Source organism: Rhyacophila brunnea, unplaced genomic scaffold (assembly GCF_057557595.1).
Source record: "Rhyacophila brunnea isolate RB1 unplaced genomic scaffold, BYU_Rbru_1.0 scaffold_16, whole genome shotgun sequence".
NCBI classification, from domain to species: domain Eukaryota; kingdom Metazoa; phylum Arthropoda; class Insecta; order Trichoptera; family Rhyacophilidae; genus Rhyacophila; species Rhyacophila brunnea.
Genome location: NW_028232816.1, coordinates 27,652,981 through 27,670,114, shown reverse-complemented (window position 1 = coordinate 27,670,114; position 17,134 = coordinate 27,652,981). Strand labels below are relative to the sequence as shown.

The following is a 17,134-nucleotide window of genomic DNA, read 5'->3' as shown; positions in this document are numbered from 1 at the left end:
TGGACACAATGTTAAATTTCCTACACCATGCCGAAACCCAACTCCACAAGGCTGGGGTGGCCTTTCAGAGGATCAGCCGCATGGCTGGTGAAGGATGGGGCTTAAAAGTAAGGGCGCTCAAGATCGCCTACGGCGCCATTTTTATGGGAATCGCGGCTTATGCCGCCAGTGCTTGGTGCCCGCGCATTCCCAAAAGTGTCAAACTTAGAATCTCTCTTTTAAGAGGACAGCGAATCGCGCTTCTGTCCATTACCAAGGCCTACCGTACTACCTCAACTGACGCGCTCCCGGTCCTGGCTGGCATTCTCCCACTTGACCTGCATATTCAGGTCAGCAGCGCTTCAATATTGCTCCTCAGGGGCGAGGAGGCCGACGTTGGTGATTTTCACCTCGTCCCCCCCCCCCTCGGCTAGCTGGCGAAGGAGTAGCATTATTGAGGCGCAGAATTAGACTCATGTCGCTCAATGCGGCCATTAAGACATGGCAGCGAAAGTGGGACGAATCGACCAAGGGCCGGCACACATATACGTTTTTTCCAGACATACAGTGGCGAATGGAGATAACCAAATATCTGACTCCAGACCATTACACCAGTCAATTTGTGACTGGTCATGGTGGATTCGCTGGCAAGCTCTTCGAGCTTGGACTTGCAAGCCGTCCGACATGTCCATGCGGAGGGGAAATACAAGATGCCAACCACATCTTATGGGAGTGTCTGAGTATGTGCTCCGAACGGGAGGAAATGCTCAGGTCGGTCCAACCAGCTGTTGGACCCATCGGCCCATCCAACCTGGTTGCTACTAAGGCCAATTATCTTGCTTTCAAAAAATTTTCGGCGTCTTACTACGGGCGTGAAGATCTCTTCACATAAATTTTGCTGCCTGTATGATTAGCTTCGTTCTTTAATTTAAAAAACAAGTAGGTTCATTTTCTTTTTAGTAATTTCCATGTGCTTTTTCTCTCCCTGGCACTTTGCATTAGAGTAAACTCAGTCAGAGCTCACTTTGAGCGTAGCAATCTAAGTCTTGGGCATCTTCTCCCAGGACACTCCCAGGCCAATTCTTAGATGCTTCACATCACCAATTGACGGGTCCCGTGATACTCTCGATTAAGACCGAGGGTGGTACGGGGCGGGTTTGGTGGAGGGACTTTAACTTCAATAGTCTCAGGGGTTCGGCGGAGGTCAAGACACACACCCGACTCATATGATTCGTGATGACACGCCTCGCTTGGCCATCATTGGCTGCAGGTGATCACGCAACATCGTTTGGCCTATCTGTGCTGCAGGGAATTTGGTGCGCTCAGTAAAATATATACCTGTTTTGAATTTGAAAAAAATCATATTTTATTTTTCCAATTAAGAAGGGTTCGGTGAATGCGCATATGAAACTGGTGGGGGTCAGTACTTCCAACAAGGTTAAGAACCACTGATCTAGCTCATGGCCCCCACAAAGGGGGGGCAGACAGGGCTCTAGCCTGGAGGCCCGGGCTCAGGAGGGGCCCGGCGAGGCCAGTCGACCAAATAACTGAGATAAACACACAACAAAAATTTGCTTTAATAGTAAAAAAAAAAGTCGCCTGAGGCGCTATTTTCCTTCAATAATGTTATTACATAAAAATTACCTATATGGTTGTACGATAAAAAATTTAATTGTGTATCGACACTCAACAACTCCTTAATTCAAATGGATGTATTAAAAATACAACAAAAAACACTAAATATACACATTAATTGTACCGCATACACCATTTGGAAAACACTACTGTAGAGCATCACACTACCTTTATCCTTAGAGATAAGTAGGGGGGGCCGCCAAACATCCTAGCATGGGGGCCCGGTTCAGGATGTGGGGCCATGATCTAGCTAATGAATTTAAATGGCGGCACGCTTACGGCAAGACTGGAATCTCTGTTTCAAAATCTCCGCAACTGAAACCGAGGAGACGCGACATGCTAGTCTCTCAGTTGCCAGTCACCCATTAAACAGTGGTGCCAATATCAGTAGATTCGATGAAAAATCATATTTTTTACCAAAATTGGTAGCAGTGAATAAGAAATAACAAGCCAAGACGTCAAAAGTTAAAGATGGGCGAACCGATTTTTGATTTAAAATATGTGGCAGATGTTGAAAAATGCTCCTGCCTGTATAATTACAGGCTGCAAGAATATTCCCGTAAAGAATTTACGGAAAAAGCTTAGAATGAAGTAGGAAAGACAATGGGTTTCACAATTTGAGGTTATGAGATTATTAGTTTCAGTAGCCCCGTGTGCGAAGCATCAATCACTGGCCAGTTTATGAGTTCAATCAGCAACCAGTTTGTCGGATTTTAGTTTCTACGTGAGAGGATGGCCTAAGTATCATGTAGTTTGTAGTCTTATAGCGCATGAACGCGTGCATGGATTTTATGGCATTAATAGTGTGTAAATTAAACTATCGCGATAATAACTGTTTACACGCAAAAATGCTAACTTTCTCGCCAATGTCATATTTGAAGCGTAAGCAAGAGGCGTTGTTGTTATTGTATGGTGCTATCTGACTGGTTGTGAAAATTGGTAAACGTCAAAATACTCTGCGCGGTGTACTTATATTTTCCGGCTGGTTCGCCACTATCGTTCTACTATGCAATAACATTCAGCGGGTCTATTCTATACACAAGCCTGCTTTCGGTCCGCTACGGCAGCTAAATAGGGTAGGAAAGTATCGAATAATTAACATTTATTGTAACAATTACAATAAGTTAACCGTCTGAACTGTCAAAACTGTCTATCTCGGTCTAAATTTATTACACCCAACAGAGGTGCTGTTACAACGTAGTACGTATTGTAACAATTATAACTAAATTATTGTAATTGTCACAATACTTTCCTATCCTATTTAGCGGACCGAAAGCAGCCTTGTCCACAGAATACACCCGCAGAAGCCATTAAATTTGCTTCATCTATGCATGCCGTGTTACAACTTGCACGACAATACGTGTTTGTATTTGGATTTCATCGAAAACAAATACGTACGACTGACAAACCACCCTTCGCCACTGATGTATAGATAGCTTTTCATGTTATATACATAATAAAACTAATTTCATCTACATCCTATATTATTTATTACCTACTAAGTAATTTAATCACGATATTGCAATTTATTAGTATGTATTTATTTAGCAATTCCATTAATGGATAGCCCATATCATATGACTTAATGTGTTTTGTACAATACATTTTATTATTTTTATGGCGGAGAGGGTTCAAAAGAGACTCATTTGAATGTAGCTGTGGATGGATGAATATTATCAGTGGCTTTATCCAACTGACAGTTTATCTTACATTAGTTTGAAAGTTACAAAATACCGATATTCGGCTACGCATTATTTTCGACGTATACGTATTATAAATAGAGCTCTACCATTATTGATAGTAGTAACCTTTGTATCCCTGATAACTATCTTAGAAATCGTGAGCATTAGTTGTGTCTTCCCAAGATGTAGAACTAACCTGCAATGGGTAATTCCAATTTGGAGAGCAATAAGCACTTCGAAATCAAGAAGCGTTTCTAAATTTATGTATTTTAGATAAATTTTTTAATAATATCATTATACTTAAATGTTTTTTTCGGACTCTTGCCGCACCTGAATTCTGCCATCCGGATTTTTGCACCCCTGACACCGCTTGGCTCGCTCTTGGGTAGTAATATTGTATTAAAATCGCCAAATCGCAATCCACAGCGAATAATAAATAAATACACACAGGAATTATGAAGCAATTTTGTTTTTATTCTTGTACATAAGATTGACAGTATCATGGTGGCTCTCGTGGTGCAGTGCGTAAGGCGCTGGGTTTTCATCCGGGGGCTCCGGATTCGACTCCGTGTTATAAATAATATGCAGTGCTCTCTCAGTAATCGATTATCCGAGAACTACTATAATTCGCAGTTATTTTCACTAGTTGAAATCACAAAATCAAGCTCTATAATTCGCCGGTATTCGTTATGTCAAATTCAGTAGTAATAAGTGTCCTGTGGTGAACTGTTTACGTAAAAATTTCCGGATACGCATAAATATATCAAGAGGCTTGGAATCTGAGGATGAAGACAAGAATTGTCAACTGACTGCAGCTCATACAAGAAGATGCATTAGCTGGGATTGACGTTACCATTAAATGGGCAGAGGAAAATAATGGTACCGTCAACACACTCAGTAATTGGGCACTTGTCTGGTTTTTGGGGTGGCGGATTACTGAGAGAGCACTCTATATGTATGTATAAATTTAAAAAAATATACATAAATTAACTGAACTATAAAATTGGGCTCAGGACAGGCGATCTTGAAATTGTCGCAACAATGTAAAATAGCTGTATGCGGCTTGAAGTATCTGAAAAATAATTTGGACGCTGTAATTTCGCTAGGGCATTTAACATGATTCAATACATAATAATGACCAGCGGCCCTCGTAGTCCGGTGGGTAAGGCGCTGCCTTTCACCCCCCATCCCCCGCCCCCTGGCGCTCGGGTCCGATTCCCAGATTTATATGATTTTCTCAAAGTCTGGATCAGGGAAGTCAGAGATAATGGGAACTGAAATACCTAACGGCTAATGAGAAGCAGGCAACCGATCTCGAGTAAGGAAGAATATGGGATAAATTTAAACACGTGCCAAGAATACGTCATACGTCGAATACTAACAACTGCTCTCGGTTTATGCATTGACGCTCATTTAATATTGCTGTAATACACACACTATTGCACGTCTATAATTCGTGGTTCATTTTCGTGGGACACTCACACATAAGTTGGGTTTCGGGAATTCTCGAGAAATTTTCGAGATTTTCATCCCGAATCTCGAGAATTGGAATTTTTAACATTTCGGGAAATCCCGGATCTCGAGAATCTTTTCTCGGGATTCGGGATTTCTTTATTATCAAATATTAATTGAAAAAACGATTTTCTATATGAAAAAAGGAGACAGGAAACACATAAAGTTCAAAGACTGTTCGGGGTATTTAACACATTGAAGCCAACGTCAAAAATGAGCGCAATTTTTGCAACATCGGGAAATTTTTTGTCTCAAAAGCGTACGCAATTGTCAGACGCAGGGATTAACAGTCTGTGTTTTTTGAAATACTATTTTAATAGGTAATGTTTTGAATTATTTTTGTTTTCTTACTTCTATTTTGTTTGTCTTCTTACATAAATAAAAAAAATCATATTTTTTTGGAATTTGTCTGTTTTTACACTGATTTTAGGATTTTTACAGGTTTTTCTTAAATTTCCCGATATCTCGAGAATTCTTTTCTGGAAATCCCGAATTTCGAGAATTCAAAATTTCATCATTTCGGGAAATCCCGAATCTCGAGATTGAGATTTTCCCGGGAAATACCCAACTCTACTCACACATTCAAAACCCTGCGTCAAACTTTTACTTATAGCCCGCTTACACGTGCATGGATTTACTGGTGGAAATACGTATTGTCGCGACCATAACAATAAAATGCACAACCTGTCCGAACCTATCAAATAGTACCACACAACGACAACTAACACCGTTCGTTTACGCTTGAAGAACGAGATTGGCGAGACAGTCAGTTATTTTGTGTGTGAACTGTAACAGTCATTATCGCGATAGTTTAAATTACGCGCTATTGTTGCCAGTAAATCCATACACGTGTACATGCACTATTAAGGCCCGTTTCAGACGGGACACCGGTGTCGCGCTCGATATAATATAGGAAGCCTTTGTATTATGTTTATGAACGCCCCAGAGCTAATGAGTCAACGCATAATGTCGCGTTATAAATTAGAACATAAAACTGGCTGCGGTAATAAAAACAAGTGTATCAGCGGCTTGAGAATGTAGCGGCCGACGGAAAAGTGTACCGGACACGCGTTGACTCATTAGCTCTGTGGCGTTCATAAACATAATATAAAGGCCCAGTTATTCGAATACAAAGGCCTCCTATATTATATCGAGCGCGACCTGGTGTCTCGTCTGAAACGGGCCTAACACTACAGTTTCACTACACTACCATCGTTGGACCTGATGGCCTGTTGTTTTGTTATAAAAATAATTAAAAAATATATCGTACACCAAAATCAAATCATTGTTTTCAATACGTGTGATATACCTACGATTATGTGTGAAGTTTCCATTTATTGAATTGAAAATAATTGAACAACCCTTATATATATATATATAATAAACCGGTTTACTGAATATATTTTACTATAATATATTGGATAACAATTAAGTCAAATGAATAATGGACATGATGTACCTACATAAACTGTACATATTTATAAATATAACTCCAATAGGCTACATTTTGACGCAGGATTTTGAATGTGTGAGTGTCTTACGAAAATTAAACACATATTATAAACGTGCAATAGTGTGTGTTGCAACCTTCAAATACACCGATATTAAATGATCGTCAGTGCATAAACCGAAAGCAGTAGTCAGAACGAAGGACAAGGTTAGAATGACGTATTCTTGATACGTGTTTAAGTTTATCCCATATTCTTCCACACTCGAGATCGGTTGCCTCTTACTCCACACATGTCAGGTATTTCAGTTCCCATTAATTCTATGTACCCTGGGAATAAGTATTTCTGAGACAATCCAAGCAACAAACTGAAAAACGCTCGTCACGATGCAGGACATGTACCTATTATGAGGGGCAATTACACGAGTAAACTTGCAGATCGTAGAGATGAATCGGAAACAGAAAAAAATCGGAATAATAGTAGATACACATAGCAATTCAGTTGCCAATTCAATTGTGTTGACAATATTGATGCTTCTATTTTCAAAGACGGCTCGGTCCTAAAAACATATTTTGCGGCAAAATGCAATAAACTGCGTACTAATCAATGACGTTGAATTATAAAACAAATGGAAACTAATCAATTTCAATATTAATAAAGAATCTATTTACATATTTTAATGTTTGTATCAAGCTTAACAAATTTGGATTAATCCACGTATGCAAGTGTGCAACCAAATAACACACAACTAAAATGTTAGCCATATGACCCATAAGTTAGGCTCCTATTCGCTAACGTGAAACGAGCCGTATTTGAAATTAATGGCTCCAACCATTGCCGACTCTAAAGATGGCGGTGCTCCAACACATTACCTTCACGTCACGTCATGCCACGTGGTGTCGCGATGAGATATAGATAGAAACGTTGAACAATGACAACACGTGACCCGAAAAAATGATTGTGGAATAAGCCACATTTGAAACTTTCACGTTATTTTGTACGTAATAAACCCGAGTTTGAGGCTGATAAATTCTTTTGAAGTATATTTAAAAAAGGTCATTTAAGGTTATTTTTTACATTTGAACATTATTTGAATGGACCGTGTTTGCAAATAATACGCTTGATTGGTTTGATTGGTTCACAATATTATACGTTATGTTGCCAGTGTTAATAATTAAAACCAAATATATAAATATATATTATATTGGTTCTTGGTAGCCACACTAAACAGATCTCTTTCATTTGTTGCCAATGACAAATGTTAAAGATTGCATTTGTTTTTATCAGCATACCTAATCTTTTTTATTTATTATTATTGTTACTCAACATAATTCATAAAATCAGGCAATCTTTATTACGTCAATGAAAAACACGCGTTCTGTCAAACACACTAAGTGCTCGGCCGTAGTGATCTGGCGGGCGCGGCGGCTCTTTCGAAACTCAAACGTATAACCGTGTGTATTATGCCCCAAAAAAGACACTGTCTACGAACATTTCACACACGGTTATACGTTTAAGTTTCGCAAGACGCCGCCGCGCCGCGCCCGCCAAACCACTACGGCTGAGCACTAAGTGCGTCTTGCGAAACTCAAACGTATAACCGTGTGTGAAATGTTCGTAGACAGTGTCTTTTTTGGGGCATAATACACACGGTTATACGTTTGAGTTTCGCAAGACGCCACCACTCCACCACGCCACGCCCGCCAAACCACTACGGCCGAGCACTAACGAGGAAGCGCCGCACGCGGACGTACGCAGATGTTCGCGTCGACTTTGGATATTTTCGTACAGTATACGTAATATTAAAGCCAACTATCATCAGAATTTGCTGAAAAGTATAAATTTTCCTATTCTACTAACGATTGAACAACAAATCGACGAAACAATTCGAACTGACACTATTTCATAATTTGGCCCTGAACAAAAACGAACTATAAGTGCGGGTGAGAAAGCATTTGGCATGCTTATATCTCCACATTATGCATTAGAGCAGGGGTGGGCAAACTGCGGCCCGCGGGCCGCATGTGGCCCGCCGGGTATTTTTTTGCGGCCCGCCATCATTAATTGTACTTCTGATTACGAATAACTTTTTTATATATTTTTTAAAAAAATATTGACAATAGATTAAAATTTGAAGAATTTGTTGTTTTGTAAATGTATTATCTCAGCACGTCTTCCTTGCATCTCGTCTACACTATGTAATCACTATTTTCTACGTTGAACATCGTGACACATTTAAATACTTTTAACTCCGCGTTGGAAGGAAACAAAATATATGCCCATGATATGGTAAAAAGTTTGAATGGATTTCAATTAAAACTCAAGTTATTCCTTCGACAAATATCGAATAACAACGTGGACCACTTTCCAACTTTGAAGTTGCTGAATATACCAGAATATAAATTTGAAGAATATGGTAAAATTATTAAAGCTCTGAATGACAATTTTTCACAAAGATTTTTTGGTGAGCTACAACTTGCGATTATTGATCTGCAGTGTGACACTGATTTAAGAGAATTGCATCGTCGTGAAGAAATCTCCAATTTTTATAATGCCCTTAATTCAGACAAATTCGACCAACTTAAAGATTATGCAAGAAAAATGTTCGTTATTTTTGGATCAACCTATATATGTGAACAAACATTTTCGATCATGGACCTCAATAAAAATCCTTGACGGTCAAATATCTCCGATGCCCATTTACAAGCAGTTTTGAGAATATCAACTACAAAATTAACACCTGAATTAAAAAAAAAAATTTTTCTTCTCATTAATTTCATTACAACATTTTCACAACAACATTAAAACGGTTTCATTCTTCTCATTAATTTTTTGTAATGTTTATTTTTCGTGATAATAAATAGTGTATATCTAAAAATGATATTTTACTTGCGGCCCGCCGCTCATTTTGAATTCTTGAATTTGGCCCTCCATCCAAAAAGTTTGCCCCCCCCTGCATTAGAGTAAGATAAAATATCTACGGCTGAATTAAATATTTTTGTTCAACATACATAATTTTGAAAACACTTATCTTAGCTTAACTAAACATATAAAAATATATTATAACCGATAGAAAAAATCTTTTTGAAAAAAGTAAGACATCCGGCAGGAATCGAACCTGCATCTCTTGGGTTTACGCCCCATCCGCGCATTGTCCACTATGCTACTACGTGATATACTAATTATGACGAATTTTAACTATTGGCCTTTTATAATATCTGCTCATCAGCGCTCTTCCAAATCAAGCTATTATTGGCAATCGGTTTTTGTTTATTAAATCAAAGTAGGTACCTACTACTTTAATTACTAACCGACGTCACGGATCTCTCCAATATTTTATGATGTAACTTACTGGAACTTGCTAATAATTTTTAATTATTAAATTATTAGCAATTATTTTCATTACTTAATTAATTTAAAAAAAAATGTTCACATCGGTGGTAAATATTGGTTTGAACGACTCCATTCATTCAAAAACTGTGAGCACTTTTTGCTGAAATTTATTGTTTTTGTGTTAAATATAAAGTTAGTGGTAATTATTTTTAGTAAATTTGATACGGTTGACTATGTTGTGTTTAAATTTGGTAGCCGTACTGAGAAGCAACATAATGGTATAACGTTTAATAGTTATGTTAATAATAATAAAATTGAGGTTTTACTGTACGTTATATGCAAGAAACACGAAACACAGCTTACTTTTGCCGAACAATACCCACTCTCTTAATATTATTACTCTGAGGGCCCGACGGTCTTGGAGAGTCATTGAATCGGCGAATGTATTCGTGTAATTGCGCCTTATAGAATAGAATTGTGATAGTTGGATAAAGTGATTAATTGTTGAGACAATACCAACCTCTATGGTTGAGACTCGTCGAAATTAAAAAAACAATACTTATTTCCGTTTGTGTGTAAATAAAAAAACACAGAAATGCTTTACCGATTTCAAAATAGGAAGGGACATCGGAAAGATGTCTCTTATTAGTGTGTACTGGATCGGCAATCGTAAACCTTCGCGCAATATACACAGATTTTTCCTGCAGCGACTGCTTCCATTGTACCAAGCACAATTGTACGTTGCCTCTAGAAGCTTATCATTCTGTAATAAGGTAATTACGCACCCGGAGAATAATAGTGGCACAAGTCCAAATTTGTCATTTTTTAGTAAAGTATGCAGAAATGTTCCAAGATATCATTTCTATCCGCACAAATAGCGGCATAATTATTAAAAATATAATGGTGGCCTTAAAAGCATTTTTTTCATTATCATATTATAACATTTTACTTGAATTCAAGCAGAAATCGTGGCACAATGATCATTGTGCCATTATTATTGCGGATAACATTCAAAATGAGATGACTAAAGTGTGCCAACTTCACGCTATTATAGAGTAAATTAAAAAAAAACTGATTTAACACACCAAAATAAAATTTTCAAACTGCTCTCCTGCAAAAACAAAATTTCGAGTTGTGCCACTATTATTCCCCGGGTGCGATTTATATGTTAAGTCATATTACATGCACCTACTGTTATTTCCAATGCGGAGCATGTGTTCCTCAAGTTCTATTCAGTACTCGTCTGTGAATGTGTTAAGCAGCTATACACTAGACTAGAACCTCAATATAACGGACTAATGCGGGTGACTGGGTGTCCGAAAGCCGAAAGTTCGTTATATACAAACACAACTCTCTAAAATAACGAAAATGCGTGTAACATAGTTGAATTTCGTTATCGGACGAGTAGTCAATAAATGCTATTAGATCGTCGAGATGCGATATTATCACTGGTAACTTCATTTTTGGCCGTGTTGTTTCTCGCTATTTTTACTTCTATCCTCATTTTCCAAGATCATAACTTCATCTGCTATTTCACTTTCAGTCATGATATGATACCTCAAGGTTACCTTAATCTACTTCTAACCATTGTAAACTTAACGAATGGAGTAATAAATGCATCCATTGGATTCGAGTCAACAAATTAAACTACAGGACGGCATTGTGACTCGAATTCGTGTGCAAAAGGTATGACGTGATTAACAGGCGCAGAACACGGTTTACAAACGGTGACACTTGGATTTAAACATGAATAACATTAACAGGATGTTTTGAACAATCTTTCAAATTTGACTGGATATTTTGTCCGTTATATCCGAAGTCAGTTATATTGAAGTTCTACTCTATTACTTCATTCAATTTAAGCTTACGTCAAAATGTACAAACTTGACATTCACATATTCACACATTTACACTTTCACACATTCACTAATTCCAGGGCTCGAAATGGAACGGAACGCACCGGAGCGCCGTTCCGGCTCGTGAAATTTGTAAAATTATCGCTCCGTCTCGTGGAAAAAAGATGTTGACCATCTAGGCTAGATAGGGCATAGAATAGAAAATCTGACACACTTATTTTTATAAAATACACATACGATTTGATGACTATGTAAATATCTTCAAAAAATTTGTCGAGCGCTCCGGTTCGTAAACTTTTCCATTTCGAGCGCTGACTAATTCACACATTCATTCACAACTAGTACTAACATGTCGTACTTTTTGGTCAAAACTGTGTATGCATCATTCCTTTTTAAACAAATAAAAAGGTTGAGAGTTTCTTCTTTAATCTTATTTAAAAATAGAATAGGAAGTTGAATTCAGAAAAGTTATAACTTATAACCGTTAAATTAAAAAAAAAAATGAATGATTGCAATACTTATATAAAATATGTTGAGAAATAGCGAATAGCATACTCACTTCACAAATGACCTCATTTCCATGCCAATAAAATAAAATCAATTGTGTCATCAAAGCTGTCATATACACAACTATGAGATATAGCCGCATACTGAATCCATACTGAAATGTAAAAAAAGTATTAGCAAATGTAAATAAATAGGTAAAAAACCTAATTTTTTAAATATAGAAATGGATTGATGAATGTATAGCCCTCTCCACATACGGGAATGTGTAAACGTGTGAATGAGTGAATGTGTGAATTAAACAATAAATGGATGAATGGATGAACGAATAGATGAGCGAACGGCGAATGAATATAATAATTATATGCTAAATAAATGAATGAATTAATTAACAAATAATTAATAAACACTTGCGACAATTAAAAAGAAACAGTTACCTACCAGAAATAACTGAAATCCGGTTGCGCAAAGCATCATCGAACAAACGACGAAGTACAGCATCATTACAGGGCTAATTATAGCATTTAGATCTCTAGAGTAGCTGAAAGGCATGGAAATAAATTTAAAAAAAAAAACATCATCCACTGACATATTACGCTAAAGCTTGTTTATATAAAATACATAAAATGAGGAATAGTAGGTATATACCTACCAGTGGCGAAGGGTGACCTTTGGAAACAGGTAGGCTGTGGAGAAAACACACTTGTTAGATGTATTTACGGGAAATATGAAGATAATCCGACATAACTACTGATGAATTAATAGGTAGGTACACAAAAACCGATGAAATTTCAAAAGCTCACTGATGGTATAAAATTAAGCAATTAATTTGAATTATGTATTTTCTTAAATATAAACGCAAGACACGCTCAAAATATATTGGAAATATCCGTTGTTGTGAATCTGTTCCATAACAATTTATAATTTAACCCGTAAACTAGACATTTTAAAATACTTCTATATTTAAAACACAGACTTAGATACAATATCAGATTTCAACTTACATAATTGGCTGAATAAATTGTCTTAGTCTATGAATAAACTAACTGACAAATAAAAATCACGAGATAAATTATTTATTATTTTTAACAACAATCAATATTTATATGTGATTGAATCCCTAGAAATTATTTTTTTAAATTATCTTATAAATTATTTTGAATAAATGTGCACTTACGTAATATGTAAGCGTAAGCGCTCCTTAAATAGCTTACCAATTTATATGGGCCGCCGCAGACGTCTTAAAATTATGAGAAGCAAACTTCATATAAAAAAGTTTTCGATTCACGCGAACGTAATCCATACAATATGTAAAGCGAAACGAGATGGCGCTTATTTTTTTAAACCTTCGAGACATGCCATAAATGGTTCTTATTGAAATAGTGGAAAATATCGTAAAATTATTATGACAATTATACGATAGATGTCGTTAGGCATATTGAATATATTATTATGTGATTATATTATTTAATATGTCAATATAAAATTAAAAAATATTTTTCTTAAGAAGGTAGGCTTTAAATAATCGCCTAGTATGGAGTCTTCGCGACTGATACCTACTAGGTATCTTCCAGTAAAAGTTTCCAACCATTTTCTAACTCAGTACTTACTGAGCAAACCGGAAACAGTTGAGATTTTACGTTTGGTTATCTGTTCTAGCAAGCACTGACCATTCAGGTCAAACGACTTCTGACGGTCGGTCAAAGCGACTGACAAAGCTTAATGTGCACTATTTCTGTCAAATCTCCACAGCCTACCTAAACCCTTTGCCACTGCTGCATATCTACTTAATATTCTACCATACAACCACAAGATATTCTAAATTAATTAAAATGTAAACCTTAATATGTATTGATGGTGATTAACACATTCTACAAGCCGATTGCGTCGACGGTCATCTAGATATTCGCAATGCAGATTTTCACCAAGATCGAGCTGATCGCTTGCCATGTCCTCCAATTTCTTTTGAAGAATCTGCAGTTGGCCAATTGAATGGATCATCAGTGCAACAATAAACGTGTCCCAAATCACTTGGTAAGCAGCTCCAATACCGCCCATTATCACTTGATACACATAAGCGATCAAATAATTACCGGAAGCATATTTATCAAAAGGAAACCAACAGCTGAATATCATGGGACGTTTATAAGACCAGTATTCAGTACCGTTTTCAAATACTCTGTGATACGTGGATGAAAATCTGTATTCTATCAGTGGCATTATGAAGAAGATTATGCACGTGCAAACACCCAAGATCCAGTACCAATACGTGACCGTCCTCGATCTGGTCACGTAGGCAAAAAATATTTGTTTAACGCTTTCGCTTTCTCGTGTTAATATGTGATTTTCAATCCGAGATACTCTTGACACCAGTGACCGTATTTGATCGCGATGGCGGAAAAATGTATACATTTTCATGATGATCAGTGAGCCCAATAAAGATATAGACATATTGACGGTCACGTCTTCCAGATTGCCCCAGATATTCACAAGTTCAATTAATTGAAACAATAGGAACATACACAGGAAAAAATAAACCACTAATCCGACGATGTATTGTATTTGCCTGAGTGCTTTATTCTGCAAAAACTTCCTTGATTGAAATGGCCAAAGATTAAATATCGCCAAAGAAGTCAAGTTTATACGGAGAAGAATATTTTGGGTTTCATCGACGATTATTATTTTTTCCATCCTGCTTCCTTTCACCTTATCTTCCGTCAATTTTAAATTATGGTTACAATAATCAACCTTTTCTTTTTTATATATTTTTATCCATTTTGTGGCAAGTACCGTTCACGTCGACCCGTGTTTACGCTACTCAACTTATTTCCTACTCTTATTGAACTATAAAATTAATAGAATATAATATGACAATAGTTTTCAGTATCCAACCAATTAAACTAATTTTATTGATAACGACAATTGCTGCCAGGCCAAACTAATAAAATGACTATAATATTATGGTTCTTCATAGACACTAGGGCTTGCCATTAGCGTCCCAACTGGTTTCTCAATCCGGATCTCAATTTCTTATCGGACAATAGCATGTTTTTCACGTTTTTAGCTAAATATTTTATATAACACATCTTACTGACAACTGTCATTTTAAATAATCAATTCGTAGGTATCATAGAACATAAAAAAAATTCAGTTGAAAAAGTAAAATGTGCGATTTTTGGAAAACCAGTTTTCACTTATAAATAATAATGTTAACGTTAAAATCAAGTTTGATACGTTCTTTAAATAGTGACACAACGATTATTTAATGTTTATTTGTTTAATATACTCTTTTTTAAATTGAAATAATACTTATTCGTTGAGCCATTTTTATTCGCATTTATTCCTAATTTTCCCACCCACCTCCAAATTCCTTGGTATTGTCACAAGACCAAGCAAGTGCGAAGTTACGTTCATAATTCGAGCGTAAATGCAAGAGATTCAGTTAAATCGACACAGCGGACGCGTGCGGGTTTCCAATAGCTTTCCGTCGCTTAGTGACTAACTCAATTATACAGACTGATTCAGAAGTAGTTCGTCAGCTTAATATAGTGGGACCGTCGGATACTATTATGAATACCTGCCAAGCCGTGAAAATGCCGCCCCTAGTCAGCGTCAAAATGCCACCCCATTATACAGTATTTTTTATTATCCTTTCATGACTTCAATATCTAAGAAATACATTATTAACAAAATATATACTTACCACAAAATTTAATTTAAATGTCATCTCTACTTCAATAGACAATATTGCGAGTCCACGGTTTCAGATACATTTAAAAATACACCTGACAACTTTCAAAACTCGCGAATGACTGTAAAAAATATTTGGATAAATTAATTAGGTACCTAAGTATGTAATTCAAATATAATTCGCAAATCTGCACGTGTCATTGCTGGTCATCAAGGATTGATGTCCAAAGACAATGGAAGTAAACTAGACATCGCGAACCGGACGACAAAAATACAGTCTTGTTAAACCTTTTATGCTAATTCATACATTTTGTTTCCAACCAGTGAGCTGATTTTTTAAATGGAAAGATATTTCTGTGAATACTAAGTTTAGGTACCTATTCTTATATATAATTAATGATTCTCCTCGATTTGCCGCCCTTCGAGTAACTGCCGCTCCCAAGCGATGCTCAATCTGCCTACCCCCACGGGACGTCACATAAATCATCATAAAGGTCAGTATCTGGCATTCTGTAAAATCGCCCCCACCCCTAGATCCGAACTCTACATCATCCTTCAAATTATTATCGTCCACTTGCGAAAAGCCCCACCACTTATCGATTTTTATGAAAAATAAAAATGTGTATGATTTGATTTTTTTTATTTATATTAAATCGAACTTTGATGCGGTCACAACATGAAAGCTCGAATCGATATGAATAAAAATAATTTCAAGTTACATTTATTTACAATATCAATACCTACTATCGACCTAAGGTACTTGATGGAATTTGAATTTATTTAAATCCAAATTTTGTAATGGATTTAAGTTTTGTACTATTCCATTTGAGTTTTTTATTGCGACCCGGGTTTCGCCTTTAGTGCCTGAAGATGCCGAAAGGTGAAACCCAGGTCGCAAAAAAAACCACAAAAAAGGAATAGTACAAAACTTAAATCCATTAGTATTTTTTTCACTTTCTCTTATTGCTCACATAAGCTAACACAAAAAAATGGTATGGGCTCCAACGCTCTGGGTAAGATGATTTAAAAGAATGATGACACTAATAATTAATTGTTCCAACATGATTTGAAAATACACAGACATCCCATTAGAAAAATATCTTTAATATATTATATATGTATAGCGCTGGACAGGACTTGAACCTGCATCATCGGATTCCGGCTAATTTTCTTTACCAATTTAGACATTCTACATAATTATCTAATAGTCATGCAACTAAAACGGAAAAAAAATATATTGTTCCAAATTCAAATACATACCTACTTATTATTTGTACTAACTTTTACAAGGATAAAATAAAACAAGGCTGTAATTAGCTTTTACTGTCTCTTGAACAAAAATATTTCTAACAATCGGCCCTAAAATATTTATTGGTTCGATATAAAGAGGTGCCTTTTACAAAAACATATAATTAGAATAATAAAACACGGGAGAATAAAAGATGTCACCTAATGACGTGTTCACCAGTGGCTTCCTTAGATTTTCTCCAATTTA

General features: G+C 36.4%; 1 protein-coding gene across 1 annotated transcript; it reads right to left on the bottom strand.

The window, feature by feature from the left end:
• Positions 1 to 9,293: 9,293 nt before the first annotated feature.
• LOC147074571 (odorant receptor 10-like) lies at positions 9,294 to 14,469 on the bottom strand. The gene is made up of 5 exons (XM_085943983.1): positions 14,327 to 14,469; positions 13,829 to 14,074; positions 12,391 to 12,490; positions 11,964 to 12,106; positions 9,294 to 9,297 (listed from the first exon to the last, which is right to left on the bottom strand). Exons 1-5 carry the CDS (start codon positions 14,467 to 14,469, stop codon positions 9,294 to 9,296), a joined length of 636 nt encoding a protein of 211 aa, XP_085800109.1.
• Positions 14,470 to 17,134: the final 2,665 nt, after the last annotated feature.

Coding starts and splice junctions, on each gene's coding strand:
- LOC147074571 (XM_085943983.1), bottom strand. CDS start 14,469: ATGTTCCTATTGTTTCAATTAATTGAACTTGTGAATATCTGGGGCAAT. Junction 12,491..13,828: donor GATGACCGTCGACGCAATCG/GCTTGTAGAATG, acceptor CATGCCTTTCAG/CTACTCTAGAGATCTAAATG. Junction 12,107..12,390: donor CCGGATTTCAGTTATTTCTG/GTAGGTAACTGT, acceptor TTTACATTTCAG/TATGGATTCAGTATGCGGCT.